Source organism: Balaenoptera acutorostrata, chromosome 16 (assembly GCF_949987535.1).
Source record: "Balaenoptera acutorostrata chromosome 16, mBalAcu1.1, whole genome shotgun sequence".
Taxonomy (NCBI): domain Eukaryota; kingdom Metazoa; phylum Chordata; class Mammalia; order Artiodactyla; family Balaenopteridae; genus Balaenoptera; species Balaenoptera acutorostrata.
In genome coordinates this window covers 12,125,228-12,150,517 of record NC_080079.1, presented here as the reverse complement: position 1 = coordinate 12,150,517, position 25,290 = coordinate 12,125,228, and the positions used below count along the sequence as shown (strand labels likewise).

The 25,290-nt window shown below is 52.6% G+C and overlaps 1 protein-coding gene across 5 annotated transcripts in view; it reads left to right on the top strand.

The window, feature by feature from the left end:
* Positions 1 to 25,290, top strand: part of GRK5 (G protein-coupled receptor kinase 5) — a 221,499-nt gene that overhangs the window by 85,754 nt on the left and 110,455 nt on the right. For 4 of the 5 annotated variants that reach the window (XM_007173179.2, XM_007173178.2, XM_057531092.1 and 1 more), the window contains exon 2: positions 17,923 to 18,018. In XM_007173179.2, coding sequence (XP_007173241.2) covers positions 17,923 to 18,018 — 96 coding nt within the window. Of the gene's footprint in view, positions 1 to 17,922; positions 18,019 to 25,290 lie in introns of those variants that run through there. The other variant, XM_057531095.1, reaches the window with a different exon arrangement.

Genomic DNA, 25,290 nt, shown 5'->3' with positions numbered 1-25,290 from the left:
AAATGCTGTGTGCCCTGCATGACTCACTTCTCTCTGGGCCTCTGTATCCCCAGCTATTCATTGAGGGGCAGGGCTGTGTGATCACCAAGGCCCCTCCCAGATCTGGCATCCATTAGTTCTGAGTCTGGTGGAGAGGAGGGAATAATTACAGCCCTTTCTCACTGAGCTTTCTTCACTGTGCTAAATGCTTTACATGCATCAACTCATGACTCCTGTGTCTATGAGGTCAGAAAAGAGTCAGCTGAAGCTCAGAGAGGTTGAGTACTTGCCCAGAGTCAGTCACACAGCTAATAAAGGACACAGCTGGGCTGTGAACCCAGGCAGTCTGACCCTGGAACGTGTCATCTTAATCACCACTGTGGCAAACTGAATAAGGGCCCCCAAAGATGTCAACATCCAAATCCCTGCAACTTGTGAATATGTTACCTACCTGGTAAAGGGATTTTTTGGCTCAATTACACTAATTAAAGTATCTTGAGATGGGGAAGTTTGCCTGGATTATCCTGGTGGGCCCGATGTAATCACAAGGGTCCTTGTAAGAGGGAGGCAGGGGCTTCCCTGGTGGCGCAGTGGTTGAGAGTCTGCCTGCCAATGCAGGGGACACGGGCTCGAGCCCTGGTCTGGGAAGATCCCACATGCCGCGGAGCAACTAGGCCCGTGAGCCACAACTACTGAGCCTGCGCGTCTGGAGCTTGTGCTCCGCCACAAGAGAGGCCGCAACAGTGAGAGGCCCGCGCACCGCGATGAAGAGTGGCCCCCACTCACCGCAACTAGAGAAAGCCCTCGCACAGAAACGAAGACCCAACACAGCCAAAAATAAATAAATAAATAAATAAATAAATAAAAAGTTTTAAAAAAAAAGTATCAACAGCTGTAAAAATGGAATCCCTCTTTAAAAAAAAAAAAGAGGGAGGCAGAGGGAGATTTGACTATAGAAAAGGAGGTCAGAGTGATGCAGCTTGAGAAGGACTCAACCAGTGGTTGCTGGCTTTGAAGATGGAGGAAGGGACCACGAGCCAAGGAATGCGGGCAGCCTCTCGGAGCTGGAAAAGGCATGGGAACAGATTCTTCCCTAGAACCTCCAGAAGGAATCAGCCCTGCCAACACCTTGGTTTTAGCCCAGTGAATCTGATTTCGGACTTCTGACTTCCAGAACTGTAAGATAATAAATTCATGTTATTTTAAGCCACTAAATTTGTGGTAATTTGTTATAGCATCAATAGGAAATTAAAACAACTATGTCCTACTTACTTGCAGCTAGCTCTCCTTTCTGTATTCAAGTTTGATCCTGAATTCCTATGGGTAGAAATCTCATCTGCCAAATAGAGCTCTCCTTGGCCATTTTACAACTAAGGAAGCATTTTAGACAAAGACTTTGTAAGGCCAACCGCCTTGCTCCCGTTTTCTCTGCTGTGTAATGGGAATTAGGAGGGGAAGGTACAGAGGGAAAGGGTCATGGGACCCCAGCATAGACTCTGCCTCTGTAAGTCCCCAGCTGGACGCTCCACCTCTCCAGGCACCGTCTTTGGTCTCCTGTGAGTGATCGCCTACAGTGGGGTCTGCACCAGATGCCCAGCACATCTTTGTGGGCTGAACAAGCAAGGTCAGGGCCAAGGTCTGTGGCAGCGAGTGGTGGGCTTCTCCCCAGGTCCCTGCAGAGAACACAGGTGCTCTGGTTCATCCTCAGGTACCTGTGCTCATGGTAGAAGTAGCCTGTGGGCTTTACTGGGTCAGGAATTTAGACAGTCCTTAAAGAAAGCAGTTCTTTCTGTAGAGATGCTATTTTGAGCTGATCTTTAAGGACAATGTGCCGGCTCTGTAGAACCCAAGGTGAGGTCCTCTGGTCCAGTCCAGTAGCACAAAAAATGGGGATCTTTTTACATTTCCCAGAGTGTGGCTTAACTGCTCTTGGGTCTATTGCAAGGACCCATGGGCCCTGAGAGCTCATGGGCCCAACTCCTCATCTGAAGAAAGTGAGGCCCAGAGAGGGGAAGGGACTCCCCAGGGTCACACAGGAAGTTAGTTAATAGTTTCCTTGTTGGGAATTCCAAGCTCTGAAATGATAGGGATTTTTCCTGGGGTCATATTAAGACAGGGGAGTCATTCACTCCTTCATTTAAGAACATTTTATTGTGTACCTGCTCGGTGCCAGGCACTAGGTATAGTCATGATGCCAGCTTTTGAGGAGTAACCTTCTAATGGGTGGGGTGGGTGAGTGACAATAAGCAAGCTTAAAAGATAAATGAATAAAATAATTTAAGGTCATTACAGTTTATAAGGGGAATAAAGACATGATGGGGAGTATCTGCTAGACAAGGGAATCAGCGAAGGCCTCTCGGAAGAGGTGATCTCTCAGCTGGAAACCAAAGAAAGAGTCATGGGAAGCGTGTTTCAGGCAGAAGAAACAGCCGGGCACACGGACTCGGAGTCGGGGGGGAGGGGAGGAACTGGTGTATTTGGGAAACCAAAGGCAGCCCAGTGCGACCGGCACGGAGTGAACCAGGAGATGAGATAGGGTGGGGAGGCAGGTGGGCTTCGGCCTGCAGGCCTTGTAGGTCACGGCGAAGGGTTCAGGTTTCATCCCAAGGACCATGGGGAGCCGTTGGAGAGACTGGAAGTGGTTTGCTTTTGTAGAATGACACAGGCTGCAAGATGGACCGTGCATTGGACGGGAACCAGATGGAGGCAGGGAGGCCGGTCAGGAGGCTGCTGCAGCCGTCCCGTGAAATGTGATGGTGGCCTGGACCAGGGCGGTGGCCCACTTTGGAGGGGCAGGGAGATAGCAGAGTCAAAATGTCATTTGGCAAGAGAACCTGTAGGACTTGATGGATGGTTGCAGGTGAAAGACTGTTAGTTAGTTGTTGCTGTGTACGAGGTTACTTAACAGCTTAGAACAACAATCAACATTTGTTAACTCATGGTTTTTGTGAGTCAGGAATTGGGGAGTGGCTTAGCTGGGTGGTGCTGGCTTACGGTCTCAGGTTGCAGTCACGATGTTAGCCGGAGCTGCCATCACCTGAAGGCTTGACTGGGGCCGGAAGGCCCACTTCCAGGGTGGCTCCGGCACATGGCTGGCAAATCAACGCCGGCTGCTTCCCGGAGGTCTCGGCTCTTGCCCACGTGGGCCTCTCCGTAGGTGTCCTCAGAGCAAGTGATCCGAGAGAGGGCAGGGCAGAGGCCACAGGGACTCTCACGACCTCGCCTTGGAGTCATACTGTCCTTTCCACCACATCCCTTTGGTTACACAGGTTCAGTGTGGGAGGGGACTGCACAGGCTGTGAATCCCAGGAGGCAAGAATCACTGGGCCACCATGGAGGCTGTTTACCACAGGGGCCACGAAGAGGGTGAGATCAGGGATGACACTAGGCTTTTGGCCCAAGTGGCTGGGTGAATGGTGGTGCCGTTTACTGAGAGGTAGAAGTGCATGTTTGGGGGAGGGTAGCTGGGAATCAAGAACTCTCTTCTGGACCCCAGTTTGGGAGACTTCACCTCTGCACTGGAAACTTCTGTCTATAGGTGCTGCTGTGCTATGCTGGTTTTGGGCTTCCATTAGCCTCAGACTTGGGGGGGAACTTTCTCAGGGCCTAGTTCTCATCTGTCCCTTGAACTAATCCCATGTCAGCCTCGAGGACCAGGAATTAAGAACTAGGCATTCTTAGGTTCAAATTCCAGCTTAGCCACTTAGTGGCTGTGTGACCCTGGGCCAGATACTTGGCCTCTCTGGGCTTGTTTCCGCATCTGCAAAACAAATCCACTTTGCTGTGGTAGCATGAGACTCAGAGATTATGTTGCTGTAGCGCTCAGGCTGCGGCCTGGTTCGCCCTGGCCTCTTTACACCTCAGATTCCCAACCCTTCTGTGTGCACAGTCATAGCTACATCATAACATACCCAGGTCGCTACGTGGATTTGATTGGGAAGGATTTCTAAAGCGTCTGTTCAGCTTCTTTTAAATAGATGATGCAAAAATTCTGGGGACAGCAGAAGTAATTATTACTCACAGGGAAATGCAAGTATTTTTATGAGTATCTTCTGAAAAATTGAGGCATTTTTTCATGAGCAAACAGTCTTGTTTATTTCTCTAACAAAATAGCCATAATTGTGCTGCAGGGGCCAACTTTCAATGCCAGTGGCTTTTCTCAGGGGTCGGCTCACCTCCCTCCTACTCCCCAATCCCCCCACACTTTCTTTTCTTTAACCTAGAGAAAACATAGTGAAGACAAAAGTGACCAAATTTGGGCTTTGCTGAGAGAAGGGGATTACTTTTGCAGTGAAAAGTTAATTTTTGTGGGCAGACTTTCTCAACTGTGAAAACCAGTGTGGGCAAAAGCATAGTAAGCCTGAAAGTACATTTGGAAAATGATTTTCCTTGGAAAGGACATTTTTAAGAAGGTCACTAGTGTTTGCAAGAGGACAGGGGCATCTGTTTTCTCCTGAAGGAAATGTTCACTCAACTCGTAAAGAGACAGAGCGGAGGAGAGGGAAACGGGGAAAGCCACAGGGAGGGGATGCTTGGGGAGCCAGGATGGGGAATAGGACGGCTTAAAATCGTGTTCGCACCCGCCCGGTGCCTGATGCTGTGCTAAGCACGCTCTCTGTCTGACCCTCACAAAGGACATTTGGTTATTACACCTGTTAGGAAACTGTGGCTCAGAGAGATTGGGAAGGTGTCCTGTGGTCACTCAGCTGGTGGACAGAGGACTCAGAAGTCCAACCCTGCCCGTCTGATAGAGCCCCCTCTCTTTCCATGCTGCCCTAGGAGAAAGGGCTCTTGGTCCAGGGTCAGGATAACTGACACGGTAAGATGGGAGGAGACACACCTGAGGGGAAGGGCTGGGGAGGCGGTGTGTGCCCTGTCCCTCCCATAGAAGGTGTTGTGTTCCCATTTTCAGGGAAAAAAATGCAGCCTCAGGAAAGACTACGGTGTGTGATGTGGTTTTATTGTTTTAAAGTCCATTTGGGGGACTTCCCGGGTGGTCCAGTGGTTAAGACTCCGAGCTTCCACTGCAGGGGGCACGGGTTCGATCCCTGGTCGGGGAACTAAGATCCTGCATGCCGTGTGGTGCGGCCAAAACATAAAAAATAAAAAAATAAAGTTCATTTGGAAACCATCTCTTCCCTTGTGGTCCTGCCTCTCCATCTGTTTATCAATCTATCTGTCAACGAGTTATTGAGCATTTACTATGTGCCAAGCACGGTTCTGGGTGTTTGGGAGACAGCAGGGAACAAAACAAAGATCCCTGCCCTCGTGAAGCCTGCATTCTAATGGAAGGAGGGGTGGAGACAGGCAATAAGCCACGTGGAATGTTACAAAGTGATATGTGCAGTCAAAATTAAACCTGCAAGTTAAAAGAAGGGTAGAGGGATCTGGAGAGGCAGGCAGTGGGTGGGTACAGCCTGTAGTGTTAGAACAGGTGAGCAGCAGGTGTTGCCTTGGAGGGGTGGAAATGCTCTGGAACTAGGCAGAGGTGGTGGTAGCACAGCATCGTGAATGTCCTAAATGCCACTGAATTGCTCACTTTAAAGTATCAATAATTAATTTTATTTATTAGGGAAAAATTATTAGGGAAAAAAAGGTGCTCAGGGTCAGCTTCGTGGAGAAAGTGATATTTGTGCAAAAGGCTAAAGGAGGGGGAGGTGTTAACACTTGGGATGTTTTCTCCCAGGGAGAAAGAGGAAGGCTCCGGGCAGAGGGAATAGCAAGAACAGATGAACTCAGGTGAACTATGACCCCCGGGCCAACAGCCTGCTGTCTGTTTTTGTAATCAAGTTTTATTGGAATAAAGCCATGTTCATTTGTTTACGTATTACATTGTCTGTGACTCAGGGACTTCACCTGGGTCTTTACAGAAAAAGTTCCTGACTCCTGAGGTAGAGCATACATAGGTCGTCAGGTGGGAAGGTACATGAGGTATGTGAGGAACATGAGGAGGAGAGAATGGCTGGAGTGAGTGAAGGAAGGAGTAGAAGCAGGTGAGGTCGGAGAAGTCACGGGGACCAAATCATGTAACCCTCCTGCATGGCTTTCCTGTGGCACCTCTGGTAAATGTCAGGACAGAGGCTGACATCATGCTGATGGGGAAGTGTGTGTGTGTGTGTGTATGTGTTGGGTGGGGGCAGTGGTAGGGTGGAGAGATGGCTGAACTTGGGAGTCCTAAGACCTGGGCTTTTAGACCTGCTGTCTGTCCCTCGCCAGCTCTGTGTCCTCAGTTATCTCATTTACGATAGTCGTGATGGTGATGGTGGTGATGGGTGGTGATGATGGTGGTAGTGGTGTTGGTAGGGATGGTGATGGTGGTGGTGGTGGTGAGGATGATCGTGGTAGTGGGGATGATGTTGACAGCGGCAATGGTGGTGGGGATGATGGGGGGGTGGCAGTGATGTTGATGGTGAGGTTGGTGGGGGTGGGAATGGTGGCGATGGGCTGGCAGTGGTGATGATGGTGGTGGTGTTGATAATGGCTGCATTCAGTGAGCCCCTACTCTGTGCTAGGTACTTGCACACTTGACTCTAACTCTTATCGCAGCGGTGCAGATTGGGTAGCAGCATCTTCCTTTGCAAGAGGAAACACTGAGTGACTTGGGGAAGACCATGTGTGTGGCAGGGCTCAGATAACATGCTGTGATAGCCACTTATCATATTCCAGTGAAGAGACCCGGAGGCAGTGGGTGTGAGAAGCCCTGGTAAACAACGCAGCCATCACTCAAGGGCAGCAGCCTCTGGTCAAGGTGGCCCAGTCTTAGCGCTGCCCTTGGCAGCAAGGGTTTCCTGGGAGGGACCGTCCCCGGGCCTCCCTGCCCTCCCACTGCCACCCCAAAGCCACACCAGAGGCCTCCTGTGTCTCAGGCTCAGTGTGATTGGGAGGGGCCGCGTCCCCCCAGCCCCATGGCAACCAGTCACCAGGCCTGGTGTTGGTTTGGGTTTTCCTAATTGAGGTTGTGGGATCCTTCTGGTTGTGGCTGAGGTTCTTCTGCCCTGGAAACCCGACTGTGGCGTGGCCACGGAGTGGGGCCTGGAGGTGCTGGGACCTGCCCGCAGGCCGCACACGCCCCGTGCCGCTCACCACCGCTCCCTCCCGCCGCTTCAGTACCGCGCTTCCTTTGAAGAACATACTGGAGGTTTTAGGTTCTTGTAGCTGACAGCTGTGGCACCACGAAACGTTCCGTGGTCAGGATCCCTGTGTGTCTTTGCCTCGCCACGTCTGGTCCCATGGAGGGTGCAGCCGGCCTTGAGGCCTGGGGTGTGGGAATGCACTGCTTCTGTTTGCCCACCATGGTTTTTGCCCACCCTCCTGGTGGGGTCCCTGTGAACAACGGAAACCCCAACTAAGCCACGGAGTTCAGCTCCCAGGCGGGTAGGCAGGCCCTGGAAAGGCCTCCGCTCCTGTCCCGTCCTCCTTGCTTCGCTGAGTTTGGGCAGGGTGCTTGCTCCCCGGCCCGGCTGCGCCTGCACCAGTGTCAGCCTTTTGACTGGAGCTCAGGGCTTCATCCTGAATTCTGAGGAATTCAGGTGGTGGTGGTGTGAAGGTGGCAAGCCCCTCTGGGTGGGAAGAGGCTCTGTGCCCCGAGCCCTGCCCTCCTCCCTCTCTCGCCCACCCCCGGGGTCCTATGCCAGCTAGGAAGGCGCTGGACGCACTTGAAGACACCAGGGCTACCGGATGCTTCCTGCCCCGGAGAACCGTGGACTCGGCTGCCCCGTATAAACGGCACAGTTCCCATCACAGGAGATTCTGGGCCAGAGGTGCCGTTGGCAGCCCTTCGTGTTGTGTTTTCATCCAAACATTTCCATCAGCAGGTAGTTCTGGGGGCGTCTCCACTCGGCGCCACCAGATCCTGACCTCCCAGCTCCAGCGCTTTGGGACAGTGGGGTAACGGAGGAGTGGAGGACAGGGGAGGATGGAGGGGGGAGTCACCTAGATGCAGGGGGCGTCCAGGACACGTCACAGAAGAGGGTGTCCTGAGGCAGAGACCCTGTGAGTACTGGATATTTCTAGAAAGTGAGACCTACAAAAATAGAATGAGGCCCCTGGCCCTGGGTTTGCAAGCTCCATCCCCCTTGCCCCACGCACCGATCAGCTCCCTTCTTATCTGTACTAATGAGATCTTAAAGAAACACTCTTTTGAAAAAAAGGGTTCTGCTGCCATGACCTGACACCACCCTCCCCCGCCCCCTCCTCCCCCTCCCATCCCAGGTGAGGAAACTGAGGCCAGAGGGGTGGGCCCGTCTCCCTTTCACAGTGGTTGCCAAGTGCATTGGGTTGGAGAAAGTCCCCTGCAGGCTGAGGTCACCTCAAGTACATTTGGCTGGAGTCATGTCCCTTTGGAAAAGGCTTGAGTCACTCAGTGACGCAGTCCCGCATGGCCCTATAATTGGGATCTTGCCTTGTTTGGGGCTGTATGAAAAGAGACTCTGAACCAGTGGGATGCCCACACCCTCCTCATCAGCTTCAGCTGCAGGCGCCACTCTGGCAATGGCAAAGGGGACAGAGCCCAGGTGGATGGGACAGAAGTGCTAATGGCAGGGAGGGCGAGCATAGAAACAAGCAGACACCGGGGTCGCCTACCCCAGCAGGAAAACTGGCCTCCTCCGCATGGCCTGTGGCCTTTGAGAACACCCACGGCCCCCCCGTGGTGACGTGTTCTGGAAAACCAGCCCTGCTGGCAGTGCTGTGGAAACTGAGTCCTGAGAACTCACCTGGGTAGAAAGGAATTGAACAGACTCTTTAGCTCCACAGACGTCCCAGGCAGAATTGTCACAGTGCCTTCCACTTGACCGGCTGGAGTGGCTGAGTCGTCAGCTTCTGTGGCTGGGAACACAGAGAGCGATCCTTCCCATGTACCGTCACCAGGATGCTTGAGACCCTCCCAGACCTTGATCCAAATGCGCTGAGAGCTCCTCCAGTTTTCAGGGTTCTCACCCACCAGCCCCCAGATGTGTATTCTAAAGACCTGCTTTACAACACAATTTGAATTTCTAACAGATTTGGTCCCTGGCATTAGCATGACCTTTCCAAGCCTCCTGGAAGCTTGGTGACCCACAAGCCATTCTGAGGAAGGGGCTCTGAGGTGGCAGGAGGAAGAGGCCCTGCTGAGAATCCTGGGGCCCCTGTAGCCCGGGCCCCCCTCCATCCTGTGTCCTTGTGCCTTTAACCAGCAGTGCCCTAAACCGTTTTGGAAGGGAGGGCAGCTGTTTCTGTGGTTTCGCCTGTGCTGCCTCTAGTTACATCTGGCCCCACCTGGGGGGCCTCTGCACTGAACGGGCAAAGCTCACGCAGCCCCTCCGTCTCGCCCCATCCACAAGGGCCACAGCTGATTGGGTAATTTCAGAGCCTAGGCTGGCCCACGACATGTGGCGTGCCTGGAGAGAAAAGGTGAGTTGGCCAATCAGATCTGCTCCTTGGGACTCTAGACTCAGGATTCTGGCAGATGGGCAGGGAGGGGGCTTTGGGGCCTGCCGGCTGCAACACCATTCTGAGACTGACTACCCCGAGTGAGCAAAGACACCACAGAGGAAGTGCAGTCCCCACAGGCCCACCCTCACTTCAGACCGCAGCCGCCGGTTTGAGGGTCCCCAGGCCACACATACTTCTGACTAATTGGCTACAAATTTGGGGATTCCCCCAACCCCTCTCAGGTTTGGTGATTCACTAGGGCGACTCACAGAGCTCAGGAGAGGGCTATATTTACAATTTTATTAGAGCAAAAAGATACAAATCTGAACCAGCGAAAGGGGGAGATGCATAGGGCAAGGTCTGCTAGGGACACGTCACCCTCCCGGCACCAGTGTATGATCACCAGCCAGGAAGTTCACCCAAGCCCAGTGCCCAGAGTTTTTATTGGACTTTTCATTACTTAGGCGTGATTGATTGAATCATTAGCCACGTGTTTGAACCCAGTCTCCAGCCCCCTTCCCCTCCCCGAAGTTTGAACACCATCATTTGTCTCAAAGCCCCAACTCTCTAAGCCCATGGTTGGTCATTCTGGCATGGCCAGCCCCAGCTTGAGTCGTCTCCTTAGCATGAGCTTGGGTATGGTTCCAGGGGCCCACCATGAATAAAACCCACACCCCCATCACTCGGACAATTCCCAGGACTGGGAGGTCACCTACCAGGAACCAGGGACAAAGTCAGTTTCTTCGTTATAAAACAACAGCCAGTTGGGTTCCATGCAAAGAGGTAAGTAAGCCTGGCGTGGTCTGCAGAGAGGCGCATGGCGGAGTGAGAGGCGGAGACACCCCAGCTCCGGGTTCTCTGTGTCTCCACAGCCTTCCTGTTCCCACAAACCCAGCTGCTCTTGGCTGCCTCTCCTTGGATTCCTAGAGGCTCCAGTGATCCTGGTAATAATCCCTGTCTTTGTGGGTCAGCTTAAATGATTCTCTCTTCCTGCTCACCTTGGTTAGAACCACACTCACCAACACGGTTTTCCAATGTGAGTTGACAAGTCTGTCCTGGAGGATGTGGTCCATGGGAAGACCGGCTTCCACTTCCTCAGGGCCCACAAAACGAATCAGGTCCTCTCCGGACCCCAGTGTGCTTATCTCCAGGGATGATGCTCTTCTCTCTTGGTTCCAGAGAACAATAAAGGTCCAAAGGGAAGAGGTCAGAATGGGAAGAGGTACCCAGGAAATATACGGTGTGTGCACTGATGATTTGGGCGGGGTTTGAGGTGGGTCCTGCCCGCTCCGTAGGGAGCCAGACCTGGGCCTGGTGCCGGGTGTGGTGGGCCCCTGAGGCCATCTCACCAACCTGTTCCCACCATGGCCATTGGTGAGCTTCTCTCCGGTGTCTCCTTCTGGATTTCTGGAAACAGTTGGGTCCGCATCCAGTTTGCCTTCCTACCCCGGCGAGTGGCCGGGTAAGTGCTTTTATGGGCGTCGTGTGAGAAGAATGCTCAAGCCAGGCAGGGGACAGGGACCGGGGTTCTTGTCAGAGTCAGACCGCAGGATCACCGAACTGGTCCAAACTGCTGTGAATTTTTTCAGATCTAAAAAAGAAGTAGGCAGGGCAGAAATAATAAGTCAGAGAGAGAAATTTCCAGAAAGAGTGGTCCCATCGTCGTCCCATTTCCCACGTGATGCTCAAGGACTTTCTCAAACTTGACTGTGCATCAGAATCAACCTGGAAGGCTCATTAAAACAGACCACTGGGCCCCCTCCCAGAGTTTCTGACTCAGTAGATCTAAGGTGGGGCCCAAGATTTTGCATTTCTCACAAATTCCCCAGTGATGCTGGTGCAACTGGTCCAAGGACCACATTGGGAACCACTGATTCAAGGGTGTGAAGGAAGTTCTTTCCAGCAAATGCAGAGAGTCTTTCTCAGCTTTCCCCAAGGAACCTTTCTCTGACCAGGGAGGAAGAGAACATTAGACTAGGAGTCAGGCTGCCTGGGTGTGTGACACAAACCGCTTGAGTGATTTGAGGCAAGGTTCTTGCCTTTCTGAGACTCTATTTCCTCACCTGTCAAATGGGTCCAGTAAGAGGACCTACCTTGTGTGGTTGATGTGAGGATTAAATGAGAGGGTGTCTTAAACAGCTCCCTGACTCTGGTAGTACAGGAAATGCCACATTTCTTTAACTTCCGAATCAAATACACTGTAAGATTGATGAGGAGTTCAAGGTCAATTGTTTTGCAAAGGTCTGTCCCACTCCCTTCCATGGATGGCACGAGAAGCCCCAGGGCTCAAAGGAGTCCAGCAAATAAGACGTCACACCATCGGGGTCACTGCTGTTGCCGATTTTGTCAGTGTCCTTTGGAGGAGAGCGCATTTCCACTCCCCTGTGCCAGGCTGGTCCCGGGTCCCTCACAGCTCAGAGCCCCTCGTCACTGGGGTCTAGCAGGGGCACAGGCCTCCCCACCATACTGTCTCCCTCTCGTTCTCATTTCAGTCCTCAGCCTTCAAAGCACGAACACCTCCCTGGAAAACAGTAAAAGCAACAAGAATAACAGCCGATTTCTTCCCCCACAGTGACAGTTTTCTCATGGCAGTTTTTTGGCATGATCTTTTCATTCTTCCCTGGGCGCATCCACAGGAGCAAAAGATATGCCAGTTAGTTTCTCAGTAGCTCACCCTGTTAGGAGCACTTGGCCCGTGCTTAAGACACGGTAGCTCTTTATTACTTTGCTTTTTTCCCAAGTCCTGTGCTCCATCCCCGCTAGGACTTGCCCTCCTGCTGGCCACTCTCCCTCCTCCTGCCCTGCCACCCCCTTATCACACTTCCCTCAGCCCATCTGGGGTGTACCTGCACGAGGCCATTGCTGGCAGCCAAGGGAGACCCTGGGGGCTGGAGAAAGCAGAAGTGATTCGGTAAGCAACTTCCTCTCTGGAGGCTGCATCTTCCTGTCGCCCACCTTTCTCCAGGTTTTGCTTGCACTCTTGCCCACCCAGGAGAGAGACCTGCTGCCCTGGTCCTTTGGTACCTTCCCCAGAGCTATGAGTGGGTGGAGTTCAGCCCATGTCCACAAGCCCGACATCTTGGTCTCTTCTCACCCCTGATAGGAGCCCTCCTGTCTGGCTCCCGGCCTGTGCTGCTGGCATCCCCTCCCTGGCTGGGGCCCTCTTCCTCCATGCAGCCCGCCACCTGCCTAGCCACACCCCCAGTGGTCTCACTCAGCTCTGCTCTTTTAAGCATGGAATGAGCTGGACGTCCACGAAGGTAGGCACTCTGTCCTCTTGGCCGTCTCATTTTTAGTATGTGGAAGGTAAACTGTGAGCAGCAGTAGTCTGGTTGGTAAAGAAACTAAAGCCCAAGGATGCTCAAGACAGGAAGTGGCTGCCAGTCAGTGTGGGCTGGAGAAGATACACGCTCTTGTTTGCATGTGTGGTTCATTCATTGGCCCCATTAATTCCTCTCCCTGAGCCTCAGGTTTCTCATCTGTGAAATGGGGCTAGTAACTGCCTTATTGAGGACCAAGCGTGTAGCACCTAGTTCAGTGCTAAGCAAATATTCACTTAACCCGTCAGTCAACATAACTTAACAAAAGCTTGCAATTGTCCAGGCCAGTTGTGTTAGCTGCCCTACCCTCTGGAAGGATATGGAGCAGGTCTGGGCTGAGCTGGGAGAGGGTTGTGGGCAGACAAGGGATCTGCCTCTCAAGGGCAGCCCTGGAAGGGGCATAACGTTGGGGGCTTGAAGAAAGAGCAGGGCTTCGACAGGCAGAGGGGTCAATTCTGGAGGTCAGAAGTCTGACCTGGGTCTCACTGGGTTAAAACTAGGGTGTTGGCAGGGCTCTTTCCTTTCTGGGGGCTCTAGGGGAGAATCTGTGTTCTTACCTTGTCCAGCTTCTAGCGGTCGCCTGCATTCCTTGGCTCGTGGCCCCTTCCTTCTTCAAAGCCAGCAACAGCTGGTCTAGTCTTTCTCACATCACATCACTCTGAGCTGACTCTCCTGCCTTTGCTTCCACAATTAAGGACTCTGGTTACATCGGGTCCACCCAAATCATCCAGGGTAATGTCCCTGTCATTATCCTTAATTCAATCTGCAACCTTCATTCCCTTTGCCACATAACCTAACATATTCACAGGTGCCAGGGATTAAGGGATACTTTGGGGGAGCATTACCTTGCCTGCCCTAGTCCCTGCCCTGTTCTGGGGGATGAGGAGGTAAGGAGGAGGAAGAAGGAAGCCCCAGGTGGCTGTGTGGTACCCACCGGCCCTTCATAACGCCAGCCTCTGTGTCACATCCTCCAGCTTTGACTCACCTTTGCCACCTCCCTACTACCACCACTGTTGCCCCATTACTAGCGAGTCTCTCCCAAACCTTGCACTTCTCCTGAGTGTTGGTCATAATGGTCATTAAATAAAGCAGCATTTCTCCATTTCAGCACTATTAACACTTTGAGCACGTTGTTCTGTGTTGTGGGGTGCTGTCCTGCTCATGGTACAAGGTTTAACTGTATCTCTGGCCTCTACCTGCTAGATGCTGGTAGCACCCTCATCCAGTTGTGACAACTCCAAATATGTCTAGACACTGCCGAATGTCCCCAGAGGACAAATTGCCCAGGGGTTGAGAACCACTGAAATCAAACCTTTGATGTTTGTCTTCCTTACTAGATCGGGCACCCAAGAGGGTGACACCCCATCTGTCTTGCCCGTCCCCATGTCCCCAGCACCTGCATAGTGCTCGGCATTTACTAGATGCTCTACACATATTGGTTTAATGAATTAATGAATTTTGTTAATTTTCTTTATTTTTAAATTTTTTGGTGTTAATTTTCTTAATGGATAAATTAATCTATAAAAAAGTGTGTGTGTGTGTGTGTGTGTGTGTCTTAAATAGACTCGTGTTGCCATAGACTGGCTACCTAAGAATCACCTGGGGAGCCTTTTATGTAGCCCGACTCCTGGGTTCTGATCACAGAGAGTTGGGGCTCAGGCTGATGGGGTGCAGCCTGGGAGTCTGTTTTGTCAAGAGGGCGTCACCAGTTCCTCAAAAAAGGTAAACACAGAATTACCATATGATCCAGCAATTCTGCTCCTAGGCATATACCCAAAAAAATTGAAAGCAGGGACCCAGACATTCAGAGCAGCAGTATTCACAATAGCCAAAAGGTGGAAACAACCCGAGTATCCATCAACAGACAAATGAATAAACAAAATGTGCTGTATACACACAATGGAGTATTATTCAGCCTTAAAATGGAGTGAAATCTGACACATGCTACAACATGGATATACCTTGAAGGCATCATGCTAAGTAAAATCAGCCAGTCACAAAAGAGCACATCTTGTATGATGTCACTCGTGAGGTCCCTAGAGTAGTCAAATCAGAGAGACAGAAAGTAGAAAGGTGGTTGCCAGGGGTAGAGGGGAGTGGAAGCTGGTGTTTGATGGGTACAGAGTTTCCATTTGGGATGATGAAGAAGCTCTGGAGGTGGATGGTGGTGACGGTTGCACAACAATGTGAATGTACTTAATGCCACTGAATTGCATACCTATAAATGGTTGAAATGGTACATTTTCTGTTATGTATATTTTACCACACACACAAAAGTGCTTAATCCCAGCCAGATCTGGGAACAAATAGTGTGGGAATCAATGGGGGCGCGGGGGGTGCGGACTGGATGAGTTCTAATGGCCCTTTTTTTTTTTTTTTTTTTAAAGAGTTGCACTCAGTGCTACAACTTCATTTTTTTTTTTAATTTATTTATTTTATTTATTTTTATTTTTGGCTGTGTTGGGTCTTCGTTTCTGTGCGAGGGCTTTCTCTAGTTGTGGCAAGCGGGGGCCACTCTTCATCGCGGTGCGCGGGCCTCTCACCGCCGCGGCCTCTCCCGTTGCGGAGCACAGGCTCCAGACGCGCAGGCTCAGTAGTTGTGGCTCACAGGCCCAGTTGCTCCGCGGCATGTGGGATCTTCCCAGACCGGGGCTCGAACCCGTGTCCCCTGCATTGGCAGGCGGATTCCCAACCACTGCGCCACCAGGGAAGCCCCTCTAATGGCCCTTTTAAGCCTCGGAGCCGGAGCTGATGGGGATGGGAGCGTCGGACTTGGCTGATTTCTTGAGATGGTGGCCCTTCCCTGGGGGATGCACATAACTAACCTTTACAGGGGCCGGGCCAGCTGCCGAATGGAGGCCACTTGTCTTGTCCACAGGGGCAGCTGCTGCCCAGCTCCAGCTGATCCTTGCCATGTGGGGTGTCTGGTTATGGGAGAGAAGTCCCAAATCTGGATTCATATATAACATCTCCATGTTTAAATCTTGACACCGGGTTCAATGAACAGGCAAACACACCAACAAGCCACATGTGGGTCCAACAGAGCAGCTCTTCAGGCCTCGGGCCCGGGGTGGCGTCTTTTCTCGGTGGCTTGGGCCTCAGCTGGAGAGATCCAAGTTCTGTTTCCTCCTACCGGATGCCGTATCACTTCTGAGGTCCAATGCCAGCTTCCTCTTTGATACCTGGGAGTTTCCTTTGCTTTCGGTGTTCCCGAAAGGGAGCTTTATAGACAGAAGGGTGAGCGTGAATGCCTAGGGTCTGGATTCTGCTCAGGCTGGGGTCTTGGCCCTGCCGTTTGTGAGCTGTGGGGCTATAGGTGACTTGCTTCTTTCTTCCCTGCGCCTCAGTTTCCTTGTCTGTCAAGTGGGAATAGTACTAGTTCTGCCTGGGAGAGTTAGAGCGGGGACCAGGGCAGGGCCAGCAGAAGGGCTCTGAGGTGTGTGTGGACGTGTGATGGTGTGTTGGCGCCGGCTGGAGCAAAGAGCGCAGTGGAGTTGGACAGGCCATCAGCTGGTGAGTTACGCAACATCGGACGTCTGTTTCTGCATCTGTGATATGCCCAGTGATTTCCTCCTCCACGAGTCATTCTGAGGATTAAGTAAGATAATGTTCAAACAGTGTCTGGCCACAACATGAGCCCCATACACATTTGTTTTGTTCCCTGGAGGCTGGGGCCTTTGACCTTTGTGGAGACTTGAGCAGAGGAAGCTGGGGCTGGTTGGCTGGGCTGAAGACAGAACGAGCAGAGCGCTGGGAAATGGACCGTGTCCTGCCCCTCTGCCGTCAGCTCCCTCTCCTTCCTGGCCCCCCAGCTGGGGGTCCTGGTCCCATCCTCAGAAGCCCACCCACTTGCTGTTCAGGAAGATGGCCTCAGCTCTGTAGGGCAGTTGGATGAGTTGGGAATCTCCCTTTATTGAAATCAGCTCAGTGCCAGCCCCGGAACACACTGGGCCGGGAGCGGGCCCAGAGCCGAGCTCCTCCGGGTGTCCCTGGGTTGGCTGGCTGGATGAAGGGGCCTTGCCCTGCCCAGACCCTCTCTGAGGGTCAGAGGCTGGGGGGAACAGCCCAGGGTGCTGAGGGCCTGGCCAAGATCTGGCATCTCTTTAACTGGCCCCAAACTTCGCGGGTACTTGGGGTGGTGATCACATGAAGGAGGATAAGAAGCCCTTAAAATTCTGAGACGCTGAGGGGCCTAAAGGACTATGTGACCTTTGGTGAGTCACTGACCAGTGGAATTTAAGGGCCACTCTGGGGGCAGTGGGCAGACGATGGCATCTCAAGTTCTTGGTGGGGTCCTGGCCACGTGACACAGAGGTGCCTCCAGGTCCAAGTTCCAAATGGTGGTGGGCTCAGGGACATGTAGGCTGGAGTCGGCCCCCCCTTGCTGTTTGCACACCTGAGCGTTCTGACATCTGTCCACGGATAAGGTGTGGCAGGGATGATGGGAACACCTGTGTGTGCACCTTAGGTAGCTCCGTGTGTTCATTGCATGTACGTGTTCATTGTGTGTGTTTGTTACATGTGTGTTCACTGTGTTTGTATGTCTATCATGTGTGCATATCCATTGCGTGTGTGTCCCTAGCGTGTGCGTGTTCATTACATGTGCACACTGGGCAGGAAGCGAGGCCTGACGGGGTCCTTCAGGAGTCCTTCCAGCCTTGAGAAATGCATCCCCTGAGACCCTGGGGTTTGTGAGGTGGGAGAAGAAGGGGGTACCCAGGACAAGTGGGAGTTGAAGTCCTTGTCCCCAACACCTGGCCTCCAGCTGGGGATGGGGACTCTCCCCAGGAAACAAGAGGAAAAAGTGAGGTGGTGAGGGGGCCGCAGTCCACCCGCTTGTGAATCCATGTCACCAGGATTTCCCAGGCCGACAGGCCGGGCCCCTGCCGTCGGAAGGTTGTGGGCGAGTCTGGGGCGAATACCGGGCACCCAGCAGGGCTGCACAGCCGTGGGAGACGCCGAGGAAGAACAGGGCGCCCGGTGTGGGTGCAGGCGTGGAGGATGGGAGGGACCGCTGCTGCTGGTGGTGGCGGGGGCCAGGCCCGAGCGAGCCTGCAGGAAGAACACACAGGCTCGATGCCGGCCGGGGAGGGGGCGCGTCCCTGTCTCCCAGCCAGGAGGCCGTGCACAGGCTCACTGGGCTGGGACACAGGCTCTGGAGCCTTGGACAACACCAGCATCAGCTCCCCTTCTTTCTCCCCCATCTCTGCAGGGGGCGGAGGAAAGCGCAAAGGGAAAAGCAAGAAGTGGAAGGAAATCCTGAAGTTCCCTCACATTAGCCAGTGTGAAGACCTCCGAAGGACCATAGGTAAGCTGTCCTGCCTCGAGGGGGCGCGGGGAGGGATGGGGAGGGGAGCAAGGGACCCGTTAACCGGAACCGTCTGAACGGTGAGTCAGGTACAAATCGATTAATGCAGTAAAGTGATGCCAGGTAGGAGCTCCAAGCTGATGCCTTTGCTAATTGATATAAAGATGCAACCAACATTCGTCGAGTATTTGGTGTGTGCCGGGCAGGATTATCTCCCAATTACCCTTTGAGGCTGTTATTTTACTCCACTTTTCAGCTGGGGAAACCAAGGCACAGAGAGATTCTGTAATTGGACCAAAGTTGCACAGCTTGTGGGAGGGCGGTGGAGGTGGGCCACACCTGGCCCTGAGCCCTCCCTTGTAGCTTTCCGCCCTTCCTTCCTGGGGCCCGTGGGTCCTGCCCTCGGGAAGCAGCCCCAGGCTTTGGGAGCTGAGGCGGGGTGGTGAGCCTCTGGGCCCCCCTTCCCTGCTGCCGGGGATGTGGGTGCTCACCCAGTGGCCAGGCACTGGGACGTGTGGCTTCTCCCCGAGGAGCTGCCCTGCTCAGTACACAGCCCTGTCCTCTGTATCCAGCACCCACACGGCCAGGCAGCTCCAAGAGCAGAGGGCGCTTGTCTCCCGAGGGGCTAACACAGCCAAATGCACAAGGGCGGTCTGTCCCCGGCCCCGCTCCGAACACGGCTGTGGTGAGGAGGCTGGGGGACTGGACGAGGCCTCTCTGTGCTGGTGGGAGCCCTGGCCCTTCTCCCCTGTGTGCCCAGGGTGGGGCACTCCGCCTTGCTGCATGAAGGCGTCTTATCTGCTCCTGACTGCTAGAGGTCACGGACGTGCCTCACGGTGTTCATTATACTCAGATCCTTTGAGCGTGGATATAGGATGATGCCCAGAGTTACCCAGAACTCCGCAGGCCCAGCTGCTCTGGAGACCTCTGCCCGGGGCACTGGGTCAACTGCCCTGCGCCTGCCGTGGAACGTGAGGCCACTCGTGGCCCTTTAGCTTTTCTGAATGGCTTCTCCGCGTGGCCTGGCCTCCACCAGCTCCCCAGGCCAGGTGGGACTCACGTGCTGTCCCAGGCCTGCTCAGTCCTCTCGCCGGGCCCCCCCCTCCAGATTCTTCAGTTGTTGTTCAGTTGACAGCAGGTGACCTGTTCTCTCTGTGCTCCCCACATGCCCAGCACGGAGGAGGAGCTCCCTTAATTGGTGTTTATGAAGTGAAAGGAAGCCACGTGCATCCCACGAAGGCAGATGTGAGCGGGGAGGAAGTAGGGTGCTAAGTGGTGGGGAAATGACCTCAGACCCACCTTCCGTCCTTAAAACCTCAGGTCGGAGTCCCCACGGTGTTCTTGGGGCTGAGAGTGCAGTTGGCCTAAGAGATCAGGGTCTCTGGGTCCAGGCAGACTTGGGTTCAATCCCCACCTGCTCTCCAGCCACATGACAAGCTACTTAATCTTGCTGAGCCTCAGTTTCCTCAGCTGAAAACAGTGCTCATGAACCCAGTCCAATGAGACCAGGTGCGTGAAGGGCTTCACTGGAGCCCGGGACCACTCCCCTTAGCACTTGACTTTCTTCCTGGAATGCACAACAGCTCCCACTCTGCTGGGCCACTCTTGTGTTGGGGGGTGCCCAAGTTCACCCTTGATCTGGAGGTACGTGGGGCAGTGGGGGGAGAGAAGATGGGCTCTTCTTCTGGGGCTGGGAGAATGTCGGGGAGGGTTTTGCCACTGACAACTCACAAGTAGCCTTCAGAGAGGGGAGAGGAAGGAGAGTCCCTGGAATCTGCCGCCACCCTCCCGGGGCCATCTGGTTCTTTAGGCCTGGAGAGAGTAGGGCCTAGGGGTGGGGAGGGGTGGGGACCTCAGATGCCATGGTCTCCGCACACCCCTGGGGAGCCAGACCTTCTTCTCCATCCTCTTCGTCCAGGGCGAGCAAGTTCACCAGCTACCACATGCCTTTCCTGGATACTGAGCCCAGGTTTTTCTCAACAGGCCCAAGAATGGCTCCCACTCAACCTCGGAGCCATAGGGCTGATCCAAGAGACCCTTCTGAGGTGTTGATTTGGAAGAGAGAGCTTGAAATAGGAGGAAAGGACCCTCCAAAGGGGGGAGCTGTGTAGAGAGGCAGGGTAACTGCGTGAGGGCCAGTATCACCTGGGAGGGGCCCAGCAGGTGGAGCCCATTTGCTTCTCTGCCTTTGGGTTAACTGCCTGCAGGTGGTGGTGTCCGGAATGGTCCACAGGGCCCACAGCTCTGAAGGCCACCTCCTCAGAGAATTTAAATTAGCTCCTGGCCAGGGTCCTTCAAAGCATCCTGCCCTTTTGTCAGGGCACCTCCCACCTCCCCACCTCCCACCCCCAGTTATTATTGGATGTCTGTTTGCCCCTCAAGTGCAAAAGTCTCCTCGAGAAGGATCTTTTAAATTCACCACCATGTGCCTGGTGCGTGCTTACAGGAGGAGCACAATAGTTGGATGAACGAGTGAAGGAAAGAATGAATGCAGTGGTATGAAGGAGTGAACACTGAGCTTCTGCAGTGTTTTAAATAAATGGAAGAGTGTTGAGAGTCATTTGAGGAACATTTGTGTACCTGCCACCTGGATTAAAGAAATTTTAATATTTTGCTATATTTGATTCATGTGTCTCTTGAAAATGGAAAAAAGAAACGTCAACTATAGGACTTCCAGTTCCAGACAACGTGGAGTAGATGCGTTGTTTCCTATCCACCCCCACCATGGGCAGTCCAGAGCTCTGGACATCACATATAAAAAAATATAAGAAGATTCCTAAAGGGACTTCTCTGGTGGCGCAGTGGTTAAGAATCTGCCTGCCAATGCAGGGGACACGGGTTTGAGCCCTGGTCCGGGAAGATCACACATGCTACGGAGCAACTAAGCCCGTGAGCCACAACTACTGAGCCCTCGTGCAACAACTACCGAAGCCCGTGCGCCTAGAACCCGTGCTCTGCAACAAAGAGAAGCCACCGCAGTGAGAAGCCCGCGCACCGCAAGGAAGAGTAGCCCCCGCTCGCCGCAACTAGAGAAAGCCCGCGCGCAGCAACGAAGACCCAACGCAGCCAAAAATAAATACATAAATAAAATAAAACCAAAACAAAACAAAAGAAGCATTTAAAAAAAAGAAGAAGATTCCTAAAAATGGAGGAAGAGGCAGACTGGCTGGGACCTCAGGATGTGAGGAGTGATATGCCAGTGAGCTCCTGGCTTTTCTTTTTGCCGCCCTTAAATCCCAGGGACCAGGTGCTGGAGGAACTCACTACCGGAGATGCCAATGGGTGCAACAGAAAAGACACCACCGCCCCCCCCCCAAAAAAATCCTGTTCTCTCTAGCCAGCGGCCTGGGAAAAGGACAGCTGAGCTGAGCTGGCCCCTCCAGGACGGTCACACTTCGGCCACAGTTCACTCCAGCAACGTGGACGCCTCACTGTCTACCTTTCTTTTCACTTATCCTGGTGCCAGACTCAGAGACCCAGGGCTCCCTCCCTCTCCACATCTCTCCTCTCTGACACACAGATCCTGATACTTGGAGGTGGGCGGGTTCTGCCGAGGTTCAGTCCCCGACACCAACTCTCAGTGCCCCCCACTCTAGCCCTGCTCCCCATGGGGCCTCCAGGCATTGCCCCAGAAGTGCCCCAAATGCCCCTCACCTTCCAGTTGGCCCGGCCGCACCCTCTTCACTTCCGGTATGGGGGACCCCCTGGAGCCCAGGATTCGCCTCTGAGCTTTTCTCTGTCCGTGGATTTCACTCCATGGGCCCCATCCCCATCTATCCATCAAGGTCCATAAACGGGCCTCTTGTCAGGGTCCACTCCCCTGGGATGGTGAGAGAAACGTGCACGCTGGCGTGTGAAAATGAATTCTTCTGTTCTCCTAGAGGGATTGAAAAGACTCTGTGTATGAGTGCAGTGTGAAGAGAGGCCGGGAAAACAGGAAGGCCGCCATAAACCGAGGGGCTGCAGCTCGCGGCGACCGGCCCCAGGGCTCGGGCCTTCCTGCGTGTTTACAGTCCGTCGCCCTGGTGTTTGCCCAGCCTCTGCTGGGGTCCTGCTGGAAGGCTTTCTTAAATAAAAATCTCATTTCTTTTCTAGACCAATATACAAACCAAACAGTGGCAAATGCCGCATTTATTTTTCTTGTGGACACATGAGCTCACTTTCTGAAGCTCTTTGGGAGGATGTCCCAGAGCAGGCTTTGGGCCAGGGTGATGAGGCCCTTATGGGCCCAGAGGGCCATGTGGGAAGGCTCTTGATCAGAGGGGAGGACGGAGACCACAAGGACCCCGTTGACTGGTCAGAACAGTGGTCTGCCAAAGCCACACCCTCTCTGGCCCCCAGCACTGCCCTGACAACCACAGGCCATCTCCCCCAGCAGCCAGGGGGAGTCTGAGAAATGAAAACGGCACCCCTTGGATCCCCTGCTGAAACCGCTGCAGCATCTCCTCCCACCTGCAATAAAAGACAAACTTCTCACCGTGGCTTCTGAGCTCTTTGGTCGTTGCATGAAGCCTAGGGATCCCTTCTCAGAATAATGCTTTTACATACAGAAAATAAAATACGCAAAGGAAACCAGTTCTTTTCAAATAGTTATTAGATACTTTAAAATTTTATGATCTTGAAGTATATGTGCTTTTTTGTTAATACTTTAATAAGGCCCAGCAGCTGGTCTAATAGCTACTGTAATTTTGAATTAGTGAGGAGCGTAAGTGATATTTCCAGATATCTGCAATGATGGTGATATGAATGGGTCTGAGATTTCCGTCGTTGACAAGTCCCAGGCACTGCTAACATTACTGTGGGTTGTTGTCAACCTTTGTGACTCAATGAAGTGCTCATTTCCAGTTAGAGGCTGGTGAAGAGAAAGATGACATTTTTCTCCGTCCAAGTTCACAGACCCCCTGAGTCCTATCCATGGACCTCTTGGCAATGCTCTTCCTACCCTGTCCTATGTGAGCCGGCCCTCACCTTTGTCTCAGTCACTCCCTCCTCCTCCATTCACTTTGCTGTGCTGGTTGCCCTTTTGTTCCTTGACTACCCCAAGCTTGTCTGTAGCCTGGAGCCTTTGCCCCTGCTCTCCTCTGTCTGGAATGCTCTTCCCCACACTTCTTCTAGGGGGCCTTTAGGTCTCAGTTCAGATTTCACGTCCATAGAAAAGCCTTCCCAACCAGACTTTAGAAAGGAACTATACTCGCCCTCTAATTGCTGTCTTTCACACTGTGCTGTTTATTAATGTTCTTGGCCTGCGCCCCCAGCTGCAGTCATCCTTTGTTTAGTTGTTGACCTGTGTATTTTCTCTCTCCCTTACTGGACTGGATGTCCCATGACAATACTGACTGTGTCTTGTGTGGGTCACCACTAGAACAGTGTCTGGCACACAGTAGGGGTTCACTAAATGTTGGGAGAGTGAATGAAGTGAAATACTGGAAATGAGGGCTCTGTTTAAAAATTCTGTGACATATGCTTGCCACACCCACAGTTAATTTAGCCAGTGGTTTATAGTCATAAAAGTTCAGACTTAGGCGGCACCTTAGAAAGCATCTGCTTTAAGTCTCCCTTCCCCCACTCCCTACTAGATAGATGAGCAAGTCAGAGGGGCAGGTGACCTGGTGGCTTCTGGCCCAGGCCCATTTCCCCTGAGGCTGCAACTGGAGTAATTCTCACAGTGATGTTAGGCTTTTGCAGAATTCTCGACTCAAGGAACTGGAGAGCATCTCGTCTAGCCACCCATTTCAGAGCTGAGTCTGAATTTCAGAGCCTGTTAGGCTCCAAGAGGAGAAGTGACCTGCCCAGGACAGTCCAGGCCCCTGGTCCTGAGCTGCAGCTCTCCACTCCCCAAGATCATATTGACTTTATAAATATTTTGGCATCAGCCCGCAGCCAGTACCCACAGCAGAGAAACTCAGTAGGTACTCGGAGGGATAGACATTCCTATCTGTCTCTTTTTTCTTTCTTTTATCTTCTAAGTATGGGTAGCATGTTCATTTGCTTATTCAACAAGTGTTTACTGAGCACTTATGATATGCTGTGCACTGGGGAAACAGGCCTGATTCCTGCCCCCCTCCCCCCGAGCTCATTCATGGCTGAACCCAAGAGACTGGCAGAAATAAAGAGGTGATAACAAACTCTGAGAAATGTCCATGATGGAGGGACAGGTTGCCGAGCTGGAGAATAGTGTGAAGGGTCTTCCACCCGTCAGGAACTTCCCTGGAGGAAGTGACGTCACTCTGAGCCTCCCAGGGCATCTCTTTGTGTGAGCTCCCTGGGGGCATGGACCACGTGCTCTCCATCTTGGGGCCTCCATCGCTGGCACAGTGAGTAGGTGGATGGATGGATGGGTGGGTGATGGATGGATGAAGTGACTGAATGGATGGATGCTGCCCTCCTCCCCAGCCTGGAAGCCGTAACTGGGATTGGCAGGAACGAGTATTAAGACAGAGAATCCTTGCCACATGTATGTACTTCCAGTGTGAGCCCCAGACATGAGTAACTGATTTTAGACAGTCCTGGAGGGGGGCAGACAGATCATGAGAGAAGGAGGGTTCCTTGATATCTGCTTGATGAAACATCAAATAGCGGCATTCGTTAGTAAGCTAATTGTAAGATAATTAGAGGGTCCAAATCAAAGAAGTTCTCAGAATGTCCAAAACTTGGAAGGCTGGAACATCATTGTGAAGATAAAAGATTGTTGATGTCTGCAAATATTTCTCAGTGACGCAGAAAATTCTGTTGAGCAAAAAGTGTGGCATTTTTATTTATTTAGCTCAGGCTCATTGCATGCTTTTTTCTTTCATTAAAAAAAAAAAGAGTATGAGTGAAAGAGTTGATTATTCCACTGTTTGGCAATATTTCTGTAGGAACTGTCCAAAAGCTATATAATAAATCAAGGCCCCTCCCCACCCCCTGGTGAGGCTGACGTTTACTAGGAGGCTGTTCACAGAAAGTAACTGCCGCGGTGCCCTGTACACTCACCGACGGACGGGATGGGAGAGATTTCGTTTGCCTTGTGGGACAGCCTCTTGCCAAAGTCTTAACTCTTTCCAGGAGCAGAAGCTCTAGGCTGTGGGGGATTCCTGGAAGAAAATGGAGACTTTTAACCTTAAAGAAGAAAAACCAAAATACTGTGATAATGTGAAGACTGCCTTGAACTAGCCTAGTTTTGACTATTCACCCAGCATTGCTCATGGTCTTTAAACAAGAAGTCAGCCTACAAATATTTGTTGAGCTCCTGCTGGGTGCTGGGCATTGTTGCAGGCCCAGGAGCTGTACCAT